General features: G+C 38.3%; 1 protein-coding gene across 2 annotated transcripts in view; it reads right to left on the reverse strand.

Moving 5' to 3' along the window:
* Nucleotides 1–6,468: 6,468 nt before the first annotated feature.
* The window catches only part of 5-HT7 (5-hydroxytryptamine receptor 7), a 289,833-nt gene continuing 274,406 nt past the window's right edge, over nt 6,469–21,895 (reverse strand). Inside the window, exons 7-8 of one of the 2 annotated variants that reach the window (XM_076520991.1) lie at nt 15,429–15,473; nt 6,469–7,235 (exon numbers count right to left, since the gene is read on the reverse strand). In XM_076520991.1, coding sequence (XP_076377106.1) covers nt 6,606–7,235; nt 15,429–15,473 — 675 coding nt within the window. In that variant the 3' untranslated portion in view covers nt 6,469–6,605. The remainder of the gene's footprint in view (nt 7,236–15,428; nt 15,474–21,895) is intronic. The other variant, XM_076520992.1, reaches the window with a different exon arrangement.

Raw genomic sequence — 21,895 nt, forward strand, 5'->3', positions numbered from 1 at the left:
TGTCTACCAGCGACGCTGTATTTCTAGCAGTCATCCGTGCGGGTTCCGTTTATTACAGCGCGCGCGCCCGTGCAAAGATCCCTCGAGCATTCGCACAAAGAAACTGCTCGACGCTACTGCATTTTCTATCGTATCGAGCCAGATCGAAATCGTTCCGTGAAATGTCTATTTTCAATATAACACGTTAGAATTTTAGCAGAGAATGCACGCCCACGTTCGACATTGAACACGAAGCTCCTCAAAAGCTCGGAACGTATGCTTTTATAACAGAATACTTCAGAAATTGAAACTGTTGCGTCGATCTACAGCCAAGGAAACTCTATTTAAAAGATGGTTGCACGAATCGAGAATTCAAATAAAATCGCTTTTAACGAGAAATACATACAACTTAAATTCAAATTATTCTATGGTCTGCAGTCACAATTCATATTTCATGGAGATATTTGTAATAATTGAAATTCAGAGTTTTCAGAAAGGCAAACGTTCTTGCGTATTTGATCAAGACCTGATTCAAGTTCTAAAAGTTAACTCGACGTAGAGTCTAACTCGACGAAACGATTCTTACAAATTGATAAAACATCATCCAGAAGTATTAATTTACGTGTGTTCCAGTATCGGTTGTTCTTAACTAGCGTTTCGATATGTTCGTTGACGTACATAAAGCTGATTCCACCGTAAATGTGCGTTTAATTGTTGTCAAATCGAGCGAATAACTACCGAATACGTATTGCTGTGCACAATTGCCGTTTCACGTCCCGTTTGATAGATCGAGCACGGTTGTTTTGTTTCGCATGCGATTAAGGTATATTGCCCCGCTTTTGGCAGCGGCTACACGTTTATGGCTCTTCACTAGCACGGCTTTATTACTCACCTACCCGCAAACCTTCCCTTCTTTAGAAGCTGCCTTAAAAAGATTCAGGTCAGGATACTATGCGCTTCGTGGAACTCGCGTTTCACAATTTTCCTCTTTTCGCCGCTCTCTTTTTCGTGCTCGGACGGCGGCACTCTATAATTGGTCAGATGTCACACGCATTTTGTATCGATACTCGTGAATCGTTTTACGCTTCTTCGTCATGCGTTCCTCTTCATATTCTCTCTTCTCTTCTTTTTTTCTAAGGCTTCTCTTTTTAGCAGTAACCAAACTTTGAAGTTTCATCGCGATTGGTTACAGTGCGTTGGAAGTAGCATTAAATTAGATTATACTTCACATTTCATTATTTCTTAATAATTTGTGTATTACTTTTGGAGTAAACTTCGTGGTGTATGTAGTAAGAGTTTTTCAAAATTAAGCTTTCCTTCTTTTTCTGAAAATCTTTGTTTTATCGACAAGCAAAATTAAATTTTATTTGTAAATGGTACGAATAAAATAGAGTTTAAAGATTTGCATTATTTTTAATGTCTGTATATGTATTTTCCAGCAGAACATTTACGTAATCTTTGCAAGCCTTCGCAATTATGGATTTTGAGTATTAGCATTTCTTGCAAAAAGTATTTGATCGAACGTACCAAGTCTGTGTATATATAATTACACTTATACATACATTCGAGTATTTTCGTTAACAGTACAAATGATCAATGATCACAATCAAGATTAATAAAATCCTACTATAAAACTTAACATAAAAGTGTATCTTCTATAAAAAGATATTTGAGAAGATTCAAATCAAAGTAATTACTAGAGTATAGATAATAATATCTATAGTGTAGATTTTTAAGATGCAAGATGAAACATAAATTAACAAGGTTTTATAGCATTTTGATTTTACAATTTTAAGTAATCTTTTAATTGACGAAGCAACCTTTTCTTTCAATATAATTCTTGTAAAATGCCGCGTGAAAATGAGAATTCCATATCGAATGGATTGTATCTCAAAATTTTCTACGATATCCCGACAAGTATTAACGATATTAGATTTTTAAATGCAATGAGAATTCGCAGCAAAGTTGGTAAATCGAAATCTCTTATTTCCTCGGAGCGACGTTGAGAAATACACGATTCTAGATAATCGCAGTCCGATAGAAAATTGTTTTCGCCGAGTTGGAAGCGGGAGCGAACCAATATTATCATTATCAGGTTAATTGATTTCCCTCATCCTCGAGCAGGTTATTTTACTTCTTTAATAGAAGGTTCGCTGGAGGGGAGTCATTTCCTTTCACGGAAGAATTTCAATTGAAAGACAATATCGCGCGCAAGATTGCGTGCCGTAGGAATGATATTGGACATGCGATCGCGAACCAGAAAAAACGCGCCGTGATGGTGCAATAAAGAGTCAGTATCAGTAATAGGTTGAACGTTAAAAAAAAAAAAGAACAGGAGAGATAGAAACACACATATAGCGTTTTTATATTCCTTTTTATCTTTCAGCTGGACGCCCGACGAATTTCAACTGGCGTAATCCCGATCGTAAAGCGAAATTCCAGCCGATCGTTGTTATCGATAATGGTTTTCGTAGCAGATGCTAGATTCGACGCTGCGTTCGAATAGCTTTTATTACGAAAATACTTCTGCTTGTCTTATCTATGCGCAACGATCGTTATTACTTTTAAACCGGACTTTAACGCGATGCTATAAAATGACGTGCTTGCGAAACTTTTACGCAAGGTCACCGAGATTGTTGTCGAAAAATAAAGCACGCGGCACTTTTGTTACTACAATGACACAGTTCGGCATCTTTCGCCGTGTTGGTCAGCCTTACGTTGCTTACAGTCTAGAATTTTCATACTTCTGACTACTAGACTGCGGATATTTGTCCAAAAAAGTCCCGCATCGATTGCAAGAAACAGAAGCTAAATAAATATTCATTCGTTTAATCATTTGCATTACGACTCCTTCCACATTCCTGATAACACAGTTAATTGAACGAAGATAATTTTTGTTTCTTATACATCTTCATCTATTTTCGTTGCTAGATCGCAACGTTATTTTCGCTCGGTCTGACATGTTTTCCTTCGTGCTCCGTTATTTGTCTCGAAAGAAGACACTCGTGGGTCACGTATGGTGCGACATAAATTTTTCATTTCGACACTACGAAAAATTCGAACTTCGCCCATACATTCTCGTCGTCCCGCTGGCAGTACCGAGAATTCAATTCCATGAGCTTCCGATCGATTGTGGTCTCTGGTTTGAGGACACATTTCCTGAAATTCTTCGACGTCTCGTTACGCTCTATCCTAAATATCCTCCTCGGTCTTCTGTTTCTTTCCTCTTCTCCTTTTTCGTTGATTACCACGTGTGTTTTTTTTCATCGCAAATTCCCAATTATTTGTACAAAATTAGCAACGCCTAGTTCATCAAGTTTTTTAGTGACTAATTTATCTTCTTGGAAAAGCGGCATCCTTTAAAATTTGTAACAAAACATGCCACGTTCCATAATAAATATATATTTTAATTCAAGTGACTTTACTTTACCAGGGCGTGATTAGACGAGGAAAATTAGCTGTTAGCGAACCAGCTGATTTGTGTGTGCGACATTGAATTTTACAAATTGTTTGTAATTCGTAGTGTCATTTTGTGTAGAACTTGTAGGAATTCATGTGCATAGATCCACGAGATAATGTTTCAGGAGTGTTCGCGTTTCGCGAATGGTTGCGAAGACAGTTAACGATTCAAATAGGAAGTACATTTTCCGTAATCGCACTCCAGAGGTGCAAGAAACCCATCACGTCGGTTTACTACCCTCGCGCGTCGCGAGTAATTTTCTAACGGACTACTCGATCTTCAATTGACGTTTCCCAATGGTATTTGTTATTTGGCCGACATCCTCTTCCATCGTCTCGATTTTCCTCCATCGGATGCTGGTCTCGGCCTCGAATTACGTGACAGAATTCAGTGTTTATGTCGGAGGAAATCAGGTACTTAAGCTTGTATTAACTCTTAAAACCAATCGCGTAGCGCCGCTACTAATCTTGTAATTATAATCGTGTTATCGTTACCGATGGTCTAACTAAGTATACCAAAAATTACTGTCACCGGTCATCGCATTGTTTAATAATATCGTTACTCACGCTTTGTATAAATACATAAAATCAAATTGGCTTTACCAATGAGCACATTGTTTACTAATTTGCAGGGGTGAAATTTTATGATAGTCTGTAATAGGGTTAATAGCGTTTGAAAGTGTCAACGGCACCTACACTATTTTAACTAAAAGAAGAATGAAAAGAGGTATCTTCCTCAGCTCCAATTGCCATTTGATTACAAAAGAATCATAAATTATTACATCTGATAATATGAAATTCAACCCTTAATCAGCTTCCAGCGCATTGTGTTTTTATTCGATGACCTTCAGAATTGAACTTTAAAATTTGTCATTGCAATTTCTCATTAGCTCAACAAAATAACTGGAAATTATTTTCTTTCTAATTGGTCATTCCGAATTGTACTTTTAATAGTTACATTATCAGTGTAATTAATTTATCTCGGAGATTCACGTATGACGCGCACGCACGTTCTGTTTAGTTTCGAAATTCGTGTACGCTGGTAGACACGCTTCGTACATTTAGATCAAATAAGTTTCTAGATTCGAGGAATCTCTTGCTTACTAATTACATACCATTCGAAGTGATTGACGCAACACTACACACATTACTTCTGCAACTTCTGTACAATTATATACAGCGTTGGCCGAACTGAAGCTCGAAATGTTTATGTGCGCACATTAATATTACATATAAAAAAAATATATTGATTCGGGGTGAAACGATTCACATTGTGCAACGTTATTCTTAATGATTATGTTGTTGATTTTTACTTATACGTTTATATACTTTTTACACTCTTCCACTCGCCTTCGAAACGATTCGTGTTCAAACGATAGTAATTATCAACGATAAAATATATCTACAGCTGTTTTATTAAATTCTCCAACCAGTATGTCATATTTTCTGGAACACGTTAATCTCTCTACACTCTCGATGTGCTATGAATTCAGCAAAAATTCAATCCGGCAAGAAAATTACTCAAATCTCACGTAGCATGGAGAGTTAATATTAACATTTCATCTTTCGGTAGTTACTTAACTCATTATTAAACTGCGGATTTTATGCGTTCATGACAAAAATGTGTAGATCGAGTGCAGAACAGTGGGAAGCATTTAAAGAATTTTAAAATGCTGTTATATCACTTCGAACCTGATAAAATGATACACCCTTTAACACGGGGCCTTGTAAGAGAATCTAGTTGTGCTTAAATAATGTATTGCAATTGTACCATATAATAATAAATTATAATCTTGTATTAATGTATTTATGTGATATTAAGATAACGTTAATGTTATAAAATTAATAACGTAACGTTAATGCTATTAAGATTATAATGTTATTTTCGTACCAGTGTATGAAAAATTCGGGTCCGTATTTTGGGCCCGTCGTTGAGGGATTAAGAAAAAATAAATAAATCTCTACGCAACTCCAGCATCTTGCAGTTACTGTAGACACATTTTATTTTGCATATAAATCCGTAGTCTACATTGATTGCCTATCATTGGATTTTCAATAATTTTACCACAGTTCGTGGTTCATAATTTTCACAATAAATTCTTCGACGACGAAGACGGTCCAGTAACCTCTTTTAGAACGATTATAATAAAAGAATACTTTGAAGAGAGGTTCCTTTCGACATACAGTCATTCCGAAGTAAAGCGTCAATAATATTTCAAGAACCAATCAACGTTTCCAACAAATTCTCCCACTAGCGCAGAGCAATTTTCGAATTCATTAGCCACAAAGAGAAATCAAGAGCTCCCCAACGGATCGGAATAACCGTGCAGTTTATCTTGCAGCAGACGAATCGCCTGCTAGAACCCAAGTGAAAATTCATCAAAAACTGAGCAAGTGGTTCCGAATTTTCGGCAGTCTTCCCAACAAACAAATCACCACCGCAAACCCTGGCAGCCGTTCCTGAAATCGTAATCACATTACCGTGCTGCTGCACTTCCGAGCTTCCTTTCGGCCATCGCTGTCACTCATATAATGCAGGTATTCGCGGGACACCGTCGCGTTTCTAGGTCTGGATACATTAAGCGAAAGACGTACTTTAGTTATCAAGCATCAAAGGTTTCCTACATGTGTTCTCGCTCCCTCTAACCGGGAAAATCACCGAGCCACGTCAAATACCCAAGGGAATCTCTTTGGTAGTCTAGCATCTTGGCTGGCGTAGCACGCTTTACACAGTGGCTACGAAACGGGCTCTTCGGGGACCCGAAATCCTTTATCCGGCTGCGCTGAGACAGGACTCCGCCGGTTGTCACGAGAAACAGGAAGGACCTCTCGATGTCCAGAGCCAGCTTATCGTCGGCCGGGCCCGACGCGGCTCGGACGGCAGGACAAAATCCGCGGAACAAGCGAATCCTCTAACCGACCTCGCCGATAAACCGGTCACCGAACACAGAGTTAGGACACCGTCAGACGGCGGACAAATCGAGAACAGCTACCGCTGCTGGTCCTCGACCGGGCCGATTAATCCCGCGCTTTCGAGCGATTAATTGACCGGCGCGACAGGTGTGTCTCCGGATCGGCGATCGGCAACGCGTTCGCGGCCGGAACTTTCTCGTCTAACGGCGGCCAGAATCCGGACGATCGAGAGCGGACGCGTCCTCCATCCCGGATCACAGGAAGCTCTCGTTGGGCATGTTCGCGGCGACGTCGATCGCCTCGACTCCTTGGTTGTCCAAGCGTTCCGCGCCGTCCATCTCGCCGGCCTTGATCTCGTAGTTGTTGATCGGGTCGCCGTACTGGCTCTGATAGAACTCCTCGCGCATCATGTGGTTCAGGTTGCTGCACCGGAAGTAGAGGATCTCGCGGAACGGCTTCCGGAAGTCCCTGTTCAGGGTCGCGTAAATGATCGGGTTTAGAAGGCTGTTGCAGTAGCCCAGCCAGAGGAACAGGCTCGAAAGGAACGGCGGGATCGCGTCCGGGTCGCTCAGGAACGGTCTGACCAGCGCCAGAACGAAGAAAGGCAGCCAGCAGACGATGAACGCGCTCATTATGATGCCCAGCGTGGTGCTGGCCTTCCTCTCCTTCGCCAGGTGGAACCTCAGCTTCTTCTGGTGCGGCGAGTTCGTCACGCTGCAGGTGCTGTTCAAGTGGTTTCGCACGATCGTCGACTTGGACATCGGCGGCGTGATCGCCGTTGACGACGACAGGATCGGCTTCTCCAGTTTCTGCAGCATCGGACACTGCGACTCGTTGCTCTTCCGCGGACCGCCCGCGAAACAGTGCACCGCGTGGCCGCTGCACTGTAACAGAAAGAGCAAAGGAGGATTTAATTTCGCTACGCGGTCTCCGTTTTGACTTGTTGGTCTAGCGATTTATTTTTGTTTCGACGTCTTTGCGTTTTCTGTATTTATTTATTGTAGTATCACGTAAATACTTGGATGCGCTCTTAATAACATTTGTATCACGAATGCAGAAAATGCGCTGTCCGTCTATTGCAATGCTGGCTGTAACCGAATTTATACTAAATGAGAAAAACTAGTTTTTTGTTTTGTATTAGGATTCAGCTTTGTGTTGGGAAACAATTTTGATTTTCGCCGTGTCGACTATTTGATGGGTTACGTCTGGTTTCGAAAAACAGTTTCGCAGTTCTAAAGTTTTTATAGAATTGAAGGAATTCGCTCAAGGAAAATGGAAATGTCAAGATTTATAGACAAATAATTAATTGACGCAGTAATTAGATCCTATTCCAAAGACTTCATCTTCCTCACAGAACTGATCGAATCTTTATCACTTCTTCGACAATATCATCTGTGATATTCTAGATTGATTTGATTCGTGCGTTAACATGTTATCCTTCGATAATAATTGTCGAATGTAAACTGTAAGAGTCCACAAAATCAGCATACATCAGAAATCACATTTAGTGATTTAGTGTAGATTAAATCCTTAGTCTAGTCTTAGATTAAATCCTTAGACTAAATCTGCTCGAGGTTAGATTTCATTTAACTGTTAAAACACTAACATCTGTTTACTTACACCTCTCGTTTTTATTGCGTTTATTTGTATTTTATAACCCTTTCAATGCCGACGAAAATTACAAAAGTACTATAATACAAAAAATATCTATTTTTCGTGTTATTTTTATTTTATATTATTTTATTCATTCCACGTTATTTGTACGTACATTATGGCGGTACAATGAAGCATACGAAGATCGTGGTAGGTCAAACTTTTCATAAATACCGCGTACGGACTAAAGATTGTACGGGTTAAAGTGCAGTGTTAGCGGTGGAATGAAACTTACGCAATTGATTCTATAAAAGTAAAATTATACGAAAGTGTTATTACGTCTTTGTTTTATACTCTTATGTAAATTCGAGGAAGTTCGCATGATATCGCAGACAAAAAGTTACAGACCGCAACGTAAGTAACGATTGCATCTCGTAATCTGCGGTCGCGGTACAATGCTAACAGAGTTCCTGAATCCTTCCGGAGAAACAACTCTCCGGTGGTTACCGGTGCGGCTAGCTACTGATAAACAGTTATCTGAGTAAACGCGAAACTACACGCGTTGATAGGGCCACGGTAATGATTCGATGCGTGTAACGGTGCGCAACTTATTTGCATAACGATAACAATAATTACACCCATAAACAAAGCCCACGTATTCCGCACTCGAGCAACTGTAAAGTTTATCGCTCAGGTTTCGTACTTTCTTTCGCCGAACTGGTGGACACGTAATAAACCGTGCGATCAATTATCTAGAAATATAATAATAATAATCATTTCTATCGTGTATGCAAGTTGAACAAAAATTAAATAATCGAAGAACTTGTGGAATTGTTATAATTCTTTTATTATTCTAATTTTCTGACATGCGATATCTAGTAATCGTAATTGTATCGAAAATTTTGGAAAACATCTAAGAACTTTCTTTAACTAAAATACTAGACAGAATTATTAAATGTAGTATAATTTTGTATTACCGTTCAAGATAATAAACAAACGACTGAAATAATTCTATATAGTTTGTTTTTATCAGCAGGTCGTGAATCTTTGTGCAAAATAAAAATTTTCCAACACGATTGTACGAAATAGGTATTAAATAAAAATAAATTATTGAAAGAAATGATTTATTTAATAATTGGAAGATAGCGTAACAGTATTATTAAATTCATCTTGTGTCTTCGCGATTTCATATTTCATCAACACAGTTTTACTATAAATGCATAAAATCAGCACTCTACTTGTCCGATAAAAAAACTGCGTGAATTGTTACAATTTGACGTTAAACAGAAAGAGTTATTGACTTTCTTAATAACTTTAGCAAACAAAGAATGTTACAATATTATCAAGTTTCTCCAACGTTTTAACTGTTTCGCTTGTTTTCGCCGACGCTCGCCGATAAATAATTGTCTCCGTCCACCATAACTTTTAATTAGTAAAGGAGAATCGGAAGGCCGGTATAAAAAGTCTGATATACGAGCGTACGCAAAAAGCATAATAGAACACACGGGGCAATAAAATCAGTTATTTCGAGCGCAAAGGATTTAAAGAACGAGCAGCAAGAGTCTGCGCGCGGAATATCGATACTTTCCGATGGGCGCCCTCCTCGATAAACAATTCGATTAAATCGATTTGTGACACGCGGGACATTCGTTAGCCGGGCATTCAGCCGCGACCGATGAATATTCAAACGAATTCCTTGCACTTGAATCAGAACTTGCCGGAGGGATTCGTGTGTTCCGAAGGAGAACGTGTGTTCGACCGGGTCGACTTTTCGGCTAGTTTGAGGTCGGTTCGTTGCCCTGAAAACCTAATTGGTCGAATCGCGATCTGCACGAACAGAGGCGCGGCTCTATGGCGCTTTCGCGAGGATAAACAGATTAGTCCATTGAAACACTGACGAGCCTGATTGCAAGGTCACTTTACCGACTGGTTGTCAATTTGCGAATGGAAATCCCTGGATAATTGACGAACCTGTCCCTTGCATATTGTATTATTCCCATAACAGATTCTATTGTGTAATCGGCTGTACGAGCGAGCGAAACTATGTATGCTCGTTTCGGACACGTGAACATTGTTCCTCGCGCTATCACTTTATCGCTTTAACAGCCGCGCGTATCTCTGCGAGATGCGCCCAACTTGTTGCTCGGAAAATTGTCGTTGTTGTTATTATAAAATATAATATTTATTTAGTTTCATCGTTTACCTCGGCCAATGGCGGAAATCATTATCTCAGCTTGCCGCGATACGACCGAAAATGACAAATTCACGTTTGCGTGACTCCAGCCGATAAACACCGATTCAAGGAAGTCACGCATAAGTGATACTACCTGACAAAGTGTCAACGCCAGCGGCTGGAGTAGATAAGAGAAGAAAAATTCGACGAAAATGCTAAACGCGATTCCGGAGGAATTTTCTTACGTAACTTATTGCAAGACGATATTTTACAGAATGTTCGTAGTTGTACGTGTTGGTTACTTTTTATTTAATATCTCTTTATTATGACTCTTGCTATTCCTTGGCTTTCAAAGGAACTCGGAAGAACGATTGCACGCAATTCTCCCAGCTTTCAATGCAATCTTGTTTCGCCCGTTCCAATTATGTTTCATTTGAAAAAACGAACTTCTTTTTGCATCGATTTTCCTGGCGAAATTACGCGGTCGCGTTTCCTTGACATTTCATGCGTTCCTTATCGTTGTTGTGTTCACACGAACCGAATATTTTGCTTCGCGATATTCAGTGAGAAGTATCGCATAATATCATTAAGCACAGCTTGCGCGCTTTTGTGCACGTGCTCGGCAAATAATTCACTATGATCGGAACTCTCAACTTCATCCATGCAGCAAAGTGATTCGAAACGAATTGTTCTGTTAAAAGCACTACAATTTTGGTAACGCGTGTATTTTTCGGACGAGCCTGGCATCGACCATAGCCACACTCGTAAGGACGAAAATAACCTTTGACTTTGTAACTTTGCATGGAGGGAACAGCCGCTACATGGGCTCACCACAAAACCAATTTCGTTCCAGGAGGCTTACACCAGCTATAACTCAACATGCTTTCAATAAAAATGCTTATAGAGATTCAGAGCATTACTCCAAACATATCAAAATGTACAAGATGTTCCGTTTATCCTGGATCCTTTAATACCTCCGTTATTTCTGCCGATACACAGGATAAAGTTATTCCGTTCGAAACGATGAATATTGAGATGAAGTTTCTTTTTTATCAAGATCGGAGATTTTCCAAATCTTCTAAATGGACAATATTTTTTGGGTGTTAATATCGTTCCTTTTTATCGCGCTAATATGCATCGAACGGCGAATCTTCCTGACAAAAATAATATCCGAGTATACTTAGGATTATTTATAATTTTATTCATGAATTTTTTCATGGCACTTGTTAAGGTACTCTTTCCGAACATTTTAATTTCTCCTAAATATAATAAAATTTCAATTAATTGTCAGAAACTAGATAGTCGAACAACAGTATTTATACTCTGGGTCTCAATGGACCCAAGCTTCGCTGCCTATATATCCTACACGATCTGAATATTTCCTACATATCCTGAAATTATTTCGCGCTTATTTACTCAAATCTTTTTTCCATATTTATTGCACGTTCTGAAGTATCTTACTTGTCTAAAATTCCGCAGCGTGGGCGTAATCGTTGATCATTGATCCGATTACTTATTGCCCAACTCTGGCCACAAATTGCAATCGTTAACTTATTTTCCGAGGCGGCCATGTATCTCCAGGGGGGAATAATCCGGTTGATCGTGTAAGTACGAGCGGAGGCATAAATACCGACGAAAATGCTTGTCGCGACGCGTCGAGGCAAAGCGAGGCAAAATGAGTCAGAACGAGTCAGAACGAGTCGGAACGAGTCGGAACGAGTCGGAACGAAGTAGAGTGAGGCATAACGACGTAGGAGCGCGGCAAAGCTAGACGAGGCGAGGCAGTCCAGGCCGAGAAGCTAGGCGGCCGAGAAAATTGTCAGCGCGCAAACGAACCGAAATGCAGATTAGTTTCCAGGGCCCCGTCCTTACGAATGCAGATGACATTCGGGATAATTGAGAGGAGTGAAAATGCCCGCGGTGGTTTAAGACACGGACTCCCTTTCCCTCGAAACTAGCAAGACAGAGAAATCCGTCGGCTTTACGAGCTCTGTGACTATCCACCCCGCACCCTCCTGTCCAACCGCCAGGATCATCATTTCTCTCTCTCTCTCTCTCTCTCTCTCTCTCTCTCTCTCTCTCTCTCTTTCTCTCTCCCTCTAGTTGGGAATTAGCGTCTGCTCCCGTGATTATTTTTATCGGCGTTCCGAGCCTTTTTTACGCCTTAATTTTATGGCAGATTATAATCTAGCGGCTGTTTAAATCCGGGCCAGCCAGTTCCTCGCAGACTGCGGTCTCTTTATGCGAACGAGAATTATTACCTCCACGGGATCCACAGCGCCTCGCAGTAGTCCGGGAAGCGATAATTTCTGGCAAAAAGTGAATTTCTCAACTTTTATATTAAAAAATTTTTTTTTCTTCGAAGCGGGAACCTATTGAAGCTTCAAAATCCAAAATATTAGTTCCTCCGGTAACTGCCTTCGCGAGCTGGTATAACGTTATATGTGTATACAGGAAATCTTCATCTATTTAGAATATTTTCAGTTATTTAGACACTTCATAAGAATTTTATATCTCATCGAGAGAAAGTGTTAGTTTTTACCAATTCGAACATCGTGGAAGCTTATACAAAATTGATTAAAAGTGATGGACATCGGACTTCATTTATAGGAAAGTTTGAACTATTGTTAACATATATAGGCAACTTTAAGTGCAAATACCTGTAAGAATTCCACGTAGATTTTAACAAACTTTTTGACTTAATAACGTTATAACTGGTGCCGAGACGAATTTTTTAATACTGCTATATATTTTTCACTTCATAAGATTATACTGATGTCGAGACGAATTCAATGACCTGATTATACTATGACCTTAAACCTTGTAATAACGCTAACACAATTTCGGACACAAATTACCGCTTCCCGGACTACTGCGCGCCGCGCCGGCGAGAATAGGATTGGTGACATTTTGTTTACTTTCCGCGAAACTTTTTTTCCCCTTGAGTGGAGAGCTTTTGCGCGACAGTTTTAACCCTTAGCACTCCGAACCATTCTGGACGTTGGCTACCAGTTACTCAGCGGCACTTTTCGGCAGAAACGGGCATTTACAGACCCTCGTATTATTTAGTATGGTTTTGGAACTAATTAACATATTATAATGATATTGGACTTATATGAATTTGGCTGAAATCGAGAAATTTGCAAAAAAATCAATATTTTATTTTTTATAATTTTGTTATTGTTTGTTTTATAATTTTGTTTTGTTGTTGTAATCGCTATCTATGCGAACTCTTTCTCTCGTCGCCTTGTTGCTTGGACGATATCACTCTCACTGCTATCAAAACGAAGAAGAAAACCTTCTACATATCTGTAGTAACATTTCTGTGTAACATTTCTAACATATCTGTATAAACGTCTATCTGGAGCTCAACTTCGCTACTACTTGTGTCATGAGACTCATTCGTGTTTGAACGTTTAGCCATTGTTCTAATAAAAAATATGAATAAATACATAGGTTGAAAATTTCTAATTGTTATTACTAACTCACAAGATAATATTTACCAAAAAAACTTTTACCAAACAATTTACTTACCAAGAGAAGAATCACTTTTCCGATTTTCTCATTCGTTAGATCTATCTATACCTCTCGACGCTTCAAACTAGACTGAGTTCAGCTTTGAAAATCTTTTCCTCCAGATTTTATGATTATAAATCTCACTATACAGTGAGTGCTATGTTCGCATACCGATCTTTCTTCTACAAACTTGCCTTATCGCTCTTTTCAAGTGGCGCCATTGAAGTGCTCGGACCGTCGTGAGCACGCCTCTCACGTTCTCGTCAAAACTCGCTGACATTTCTTGTATGTATCTTAGTAATTTTACTATATTTTGATTTGATTTCTTGTGCCATTTCAAGAGAAAACTTCAGGGAAACATGCATGTCTCAAAAAGTTGCGCTGAGATAACTCAATTCCCCGTAATCACTAATAAACTTTAATGTCCCACGAGAGGGGACATCCGAGTGATATGCTAGAATTACGATGTCCCGCGAGAGGGGACAGCGGAGTGCAAAGGGTTAAAATTGACATGTTAGTGTCGCGCGATTGCGACCGGAGCCTTCGGTTCCTGTTATTTGTACAAGGATAGTCGAATAGAACGTTGTTAGACTGATCTTGGACTAAATCTTAGCAGCGTCACGCGAATGTGACACTATGATTGCTCGCAGAGATTGGTGACACGTATGCGAGACGATTGTAATTTTGTAATTTATTGTGGTGGAGCTGAGGGAAGATTGTGTCCCCTGTTCTATGGAAGCGGAGTAACCAAGGGAATGTTCGCCTGATTTTCATAGTGCTTGTTGCCTTTAACGATCTGCGAGGCTGATTTAGTTAGAAATGTTTTTATTATCCGCGATTTCAGCAATCTCAGCAATTTTTGACGCGGTGAAAATTAAACAATTCTTATTAGCGCATGTTTGTGCAAATAAACACTTTCATGAGTTATTGTAGATTATAATGACTGGAATAATATAGGAGCTTGTCTCTTTTATTATAAGTTTTAGTATAATAATAGCTATGGAAACTGTTTCGAGCTGCATTTTATTATGTTTGTGAATGCTGTAAATGCATACAAACTGTAATTTAGTTATGAGTTATGCAATGCTTCAATACAGAAGTGTATCTAAAAATTTCACATAGAAACATTTTTATAATGTTAAGAACTCTAAAAGAAAGAATTAAAGACCAGTCATTTTGACTAGTTCTAGTGTTCGTAGTCATGACTAGACTCTGCGAATTTTATGCATTTATAGCCAAAGTGGGTAACTGAAATTTAAAATAGTAGAACGATCACAAGAATTTAAGAATATCAATGTATGATTTTGAATCTATTAAAATGATTAAAGAAAGAATGAATTTTCTATTTAATTTCTATTTCTTGCAATTGATGCGGACGATTTTTATTTGGGTAGTCGTGACATGTATTTTCATTTGACATAAAATTTTGCGTTTTATTGAGTCTTGTGTTTTGCAAATACCGAAGATTCACCCACTTACTTTTCTCGAAAATGTGCGAAATCCACAGTACAGTTAGAACATTATATTTATTAACCAAAAATAACAATGCTTTTGTCAATAACGAAAACAAGTTTTGTCTTGAAAAGTGAAATTTTGTTTTTGCACCCTAAGTTGTTTCCAATTTTCCAAAATGCTTCAGAAACATGTGTTGTTGTTTGATTATGACAGGAAAGATAGATCGAGATTCTGTGCGCACTTCTGCATCGACGGACAAGCCATAGCAAAAGAAGCTACGCGATCTAACGCTCGACTAGCAAAACAATGATTGTTAGATTGATATTAAGGGGTACCTTACCGCTTTCATATTTGCCTGTGTATCGCCATGACGAATCGATCGTATCTACAACAAACGTTTTACGAAACACTTTCAGACTCAGCCATGTTAAAGGTTCAAACGTCGTGTTATATAATATACGATTTCACAGTGAAATGGTGTAAAATGTGTTCGCCACATTCGTGACAGCTCTGACAAGAAACAGGAATGAACGAAAAGGTGTCAGCAATACAGTAATCTCTATATTAACTGTTTATTTAATTATTTAGCGATTATCGTTACCTGCAGATAAATCTCTCTATAAAATCGCGAAAATAGCAGATTTCGTATTATAATTCTATCTTTTTTGTAAACAGCACTTTCTTCAGAGACCGAGTGGTTACATTTATGAGCTCTAGGACGACTCCCTGGGGTAAGTTGGCGACCCCACACAAAAGTTTTAATTTGTCTGCAAACGTGTAAATGAATACTAAAACTTGAGGTTATATATTATGTGACCTATAATAAATAATAACAATAATAATAATAATAATAATAATAATAAATATATTATAACGCAATCCCACAACGTTACTTATGCTGAAATATAGAAGGGGGTCCGCGCGTTTCAGAGTTCATCTTTAAAATATAATAGTAATAGAGATAATGCTTATATCTATATTTCACACATTCATAAAAATCTACAGCATGATTATAACAAGAAAATATTTTTGCACCTCTAAAAGTCTTTCAAAATTTTTATTGAATTATTTCATATTAAGATATATGTATCTGTAAGAACTTCTTTACATTTTTCTGGTTGCTTTGAAATCTTATGATCGTAGAAGAGTCATGTTTTTTTATTGGCAAACTACTGAATCGAGTGCATTTTTAACATTCTTACGAAACGAAATTTTATTGGAAAACGAAACAACTTTCCGAACGAATCAATGCCTATTTTTAATCTATATTGACACAAACAATCTACTTTCATAAATTTAGTACGATCCTCAGCTGCGTCCTAGTCCTAATTGCAAGACTTTTATTACCTTGCACTTTTATTACCTTGTTCTTTTTTATCTACTGTGATTCTATTAACGAACACTCGCACCCCTGGTAAACACTATATTTTTTAGAACAAGGGCGCGCTTTTAATTATTCCGGATGAAATCTCGGGCATACTCAGCGAAAAAACGATTGCGCCAGAGAGAAAAAACAGAGAGAAAGAGAGAAAGAGAGAGAGAGGGAGAGAGAGTACTGCATTGTTCAGGTCAGAGGAGACGAAAGTTGTCACGAATTTGGATGAACAGTCGCGCGGATCGTTTACTTTCGCCTGATCTCGGGATGGTAGGCATGCACACCGGCTAGGCTCGATGATCGATGCGTAAGCCACTAATCTTGCAGCGTGTAATCCTGGAGGCTTGGGCAAATTAAATTGGGGAACGCAGTACGGAATCGAGAGGAGTCCATTGTGTAGGGTGCAGGATCACAGGGTGGCGTACAGAGATCTCGTTCCCGAAACGGCCAGATCAGATACGCAGCGGCCAATCGATCACGGTTGACGTCGTCTCCGTTTATCTGCGGTGACGGAGGAGAAACACTGAAAGTGCCGTCGGGATTCGTTATTCCGTGGCCAAACGATTTATGATACGACGGAAACGGATTTTCCTAGAATACGCGACGCAACTCGTGAGCTTCATTAACCCGGCGAAGGTCGGGTCGTTCTGACCCGGTATCGTCGCATTAGTCAGTGTTGGGTTTCATCTTAATCGCTTTAAATTAATTGGGTCTATCTGACGCAAACCAAAGACCACTAATTCTTATTCTTTTGTTATTAACCTCTTGCATCACGATTTCTTTCGGCTGTGCATCTGCTGCATCCACCGAGCCATTTCGAATCTCCGTTGTTCTCGGAAGGTTCGTATTTCGAGGGTTAAACGAATGTACTCCGAATTTTCGACGCTGGGTCCCTGGCGAAATCGAGTTCGGAGACTGTAACGGTGTAACGCGATGGTAGCGAAGGTAGACGGTAACGCTCAGAGCTTGTTTCACAACAAGCACACTGATTTCGAGTTCAAGGGGATTTCAAAAATAGAATAACTTACGCTGACCTCATTCGAAACGTTTTCTGTTGTGAGTACCGTTTTTTTTTTGTGATCAACGAAACTTGGTTTCAGCCATGTGATATTTTTATCATCGACGGATAAAACGTAACGGAACAATTGTAGAATTTCATATCGTATGAAAAAATATTTTTCAAAGTCTACAATGTATATCTGTTGCGACGCACGTGGCTTGCGAGAGACTTCGCTTGAAAACAATGACTTGGTAGAGAACGTGTTGATTCTTAAATAGACTTTCAAAATAAACTCGAATTAGCAGCAATTCGGTTAACCATTGTGCGATGGACGCTTTTAACAATTTAATGGCAGCTATTTAACCCGAGAAAGATAACCTACGTCGCAGAGGCGCCTGCGAAGACTGTTGATTTTTGTTAATTTTTCATAGAGGTCTAGTGATTTAAGTTTAAAATTACTTAAAATATAAAAAAATATAATATAAATGCATTTAATTTTTACAATAATGCCAAACCTTTAAAATGACTAGATTAACTTAAATAAATATCCATTGTTAGTATAAAATTGACGCCTTAGAAAAGCATGCGCCTCTGAAGCGTATGGTTATCTTTTACGTACGTTGTCATATGGTTATCTTTCTAGGGTTAAGTTCTTATGGTGCAACTTCTTCGCGATCGAAATTAATTAAAACGATTTAAGGAGAGAAAGAATAATTTCAACCCCTTGCGGTATCATTTCCTACACAGTTACAATAATTAGAACTTTTCCGGTTTTAATAATTTCTTAGAAGAGAAGGAAAATTTTACATTTATCATGTGCTTATATTTACTTGACTGCTTAAATATTGATGACATATTATTCCGACTTACAAAAAAATGAAATAGCATTCATACTTAACAGGTTATTACTAGAAATCTTCGTTACGAGTCAGACTCGACAAAAAATGGCAAGTGGTTAAGTGGCCTTAAAAAATAGATTTCGTATAACTTAGAAAAGTATATTTTTTAGTATCATACTACTGGCTTGTTGCATAAATCCTATCGCTTTCATTTTAAGTACAATTTCATCGAGTACAATCCATCATTATTCTTGGTATCGTAAAACATAGAAACGTTATTTTATCTGCATGCATAAAAAGTTTTCACGTGCATACGATTCGTTAATTATTCAAGCACCAAAGAAACACGTCCCGCGCATCAGCCTAACATCTCTTACACTGTTGGACTCCGTATAAAAAAAAATGCTTTAGCGACACAATCTTTATGCCCAGCGCTGTAATATTTCTTGAAGTTACTCGTATGAAGGTTCTAAAATGGTATAGAGGAGAATAAGTATGAAATGTAAGATGAAGAGAAGATTACGACATTTTCAAGTTGTCGGTTCACGTTATTTAAGAAAATGTAACAGAGAAAAATGGTATTGGACGATGATCGAGAATGCCATTTGAAGCTTGGTCAGATCTAATGACACAAGGATTTCTTTGAAATCACTTTCAAAGCACAGGATAATTCGTCCTTACGTGGTTCATAGTTTATGAACCATAAGTTTCTTGATATACTAACGGTACCTACTCGAAAGTAACGGGCAACAAAAACTTTATGCGTCGAAGGTAAAACTTTATAGCTAGTGTATCAGATGACTAATTCATTCCATCCCTTGTTAGTCGTATACCCGGAATCAGATGCAACTATCAACGCGTCGTATTAGAATAAAAACTCTAACATGTTCTGTAAATTCACTTTAATGCATAAATATCTTCGGTACAATGCACACTTAACACAATTATTAGAAAACACTGCCAACTATTCTTCGAATCCTCAGATGGGGTTACACCAGCACTAAACGATTTTGAATTTTAGTAAATTGGAAGATGAGAAATTTGTATTAGTTTTGTTCTTGATAGTTATATTCTTCCTTATGATTATATTTATAGTTACGTTCATACTTCTTTATAATTCTATTCTTTAAGGTTACAGTTTTGTTCTTCATAGGTATATTCTTCCTTATGATTATATTAATAGTTACGTTTATACTCCTTTATAATTCTATTCTTTAAGGTTACAGTTTTGTTCTTGATAGTTATATTCTTCCTTATGATTATATTTATAGTTACGTTTATGCTTCTTTATAATTCTATTCTTTAAGGTTACATCCCTCATCGTTATTTTCAGAAGCAAGTTGTTTTACTTACAGCTCGATCAAAACCAAATTTTTGAACCGCATTTTTATTAAAATAATACATTCGTAGAGGACAATTAAGATTTTACGCAGCTGGTTTGAGAGAAGTTTACGTGATTCCTGGATTTGAAATTATTCTCCATATTTGTTTAACAAGCTTCTGCGGAATCCCATGAAATCCAAAAGAATGAAATCCAAAGGACGAATTTATTACAGTACGGCATTTCGGAGTAACGAGAAATACGATATGCAATGAATTGTCACCTCATCTGTATCCTAAACTGCGCGGCACAGGCATGTCACGCTTTGCCAGTTTCTATATTTCATCTGGACGCACGCGGAAGAGCACATATCTCAATTTTGACGGAAATTGAAGATATCGCGTTTTGCCATCTGACCGCGGAAATTTATCATGTATCAGTAAATGTGATTGCGTACGTGGCGATATGTGGATCTCTAAACATATCGCAACACATGCCCCATATTTTGTTACAAACGCTTAAAAATATCTGCAACTGACAACGTTTTTATATAACGAAAATTAAAATCAGCTAAGAGTTAATCTGCTATTCTTGTAAAGTAATTACTAGCCTGCGGATTTTATGCATTTATGATGAAAGTGAATAAACGAAACATGACACGATGGAGACATCGAAAGACTTTCAGAACACTATTACATTATTTTTAGTATGCGAACACTATTCATAAAAGAAATACATGTAATTTCTGTTTCGTAAAATTTTATTTAAAAAGTGTCCATTTTGCTTAAAAATCTGCGGTTTACTTATCACAGAATACCGCGCTAATTCCCTATGACTAAACAATATGTATTATGCAATTCTTTTTCTTGCGCAAATTCGCTTTAATGGGTGGAAATTACTCCTGAAATATTCGGCAATTTTTTATTTTATTGCTATAATTCGCGAACTGTGCAAGATAGAAAAAAAGTTCACTTCCTCTGTCCAAACCTATCACGTGATATACGATTTGTTAATTGTTTGTAAAACTACATGATAGATTTGGACAAAAAGGTAACGTTAGTTTGAAAATTTTATCCTATCTTGTACAGCTTGCGAATGATTAAAGATAATTTATGCAAGAAAAAAATTCTGTAATACATATCTATACATGCTTTACGTATCCCCAAAGTTTCAGAATTTTTTGAAATCTCGAGTTGGGAATCATCCCTTGTATGTTTTCCACGTGTAGGAGGCTGCGTTTTTCCACTGTGTTTCGAAGTAAGATATTTATTCGATGATTTCACGAAGCAAAAGGATTCGTTATTCGATGAAACCCATTTATTCGAAAAAAGAACTCCGGACCTAGCAGAATTTTCACAATTGTAAGGGAAAGGTCTCTATCGAAAATCTCGGTGTTCTGTGAAAAGCACTCGATGACTGCGGCTGCTGACGGGTCGGCAACAAGGGAAGATATCGGGTAGCGATTTCGGCCGGACACTGCCATTGTTCTCGGAATCGTTGCGGCGAATTGAATTTCGTGAACGCAGTATGTCCGCGTGTGTCGTGTGTAGTACAAGAACGGGTTCGAGGCTCCCCGGAAGATTTCAGCCGGAAATCCTCGTGAGACAACGCGTTGTTGGCGCCCTGAATCGTGATGGATGGCAACTGGGGGCAGGCTTGAATCCCGATGAAAATTCATTGTTCTCGGCCAGCCGAACGCGCACGGTCTGTCTTCGATCGTGTCGACCGTAAAATTTCTGGTCAAAGTACGTTAGCGGTGCATAAAGGATTCGGAACCGAAGAATATACGGCTGTCAAATTGTTTGCCCCTGACGCTTTTGTACGCTGCCAGACAGTGGAAGTCCCTATTTCACGCGTTCGTGAATGAATTTAAGCATATGGAACTTCTGGAAAATTTTCTTTCCATTGTTTTTTTTTTTACATTTTTCTTTAAATTTTTACATCTTTTCACACGATGTGGCTGACAGGTCTTACGATAAATTAAAATCATCAAAAGGCGGACTTAATTCGTATCATTGTTATTTGTGCACTATGCGTTATGTAATAATTATTTATACGATTTTTGGGGTCTTAGAATCTAATTCTGAGTACGAGGTTTGGGTAAAATAATTGTATAATAATTTTAATAATTTTACTTATACCTGACCACGTCCTTTTCTCTGTTACGAGCTAAATTATAATGGAACGAAGTAAAAATTGTCTAAACGGTGGTTTCTAAATATTAAAGTTAACGACTGCATGTCGATACAGGGTACAATCACGATGAAATATT

This window comes from Megalopta genalis, chromosome 4 (genome assembly GCF_051020955.1).
Source record: "Megalopta genalis isolate 19385.01 chromosome 4, iyMegGena1_principal, whole genome shotgun sequence".
Classification (NCBI taxonomy): domain Eukaryota; kingdom Metazoa; phylum Arthropoda; class Insecta; order Hymenoptera; family Halictidae; genus Megalopta; species Megalopta genalis.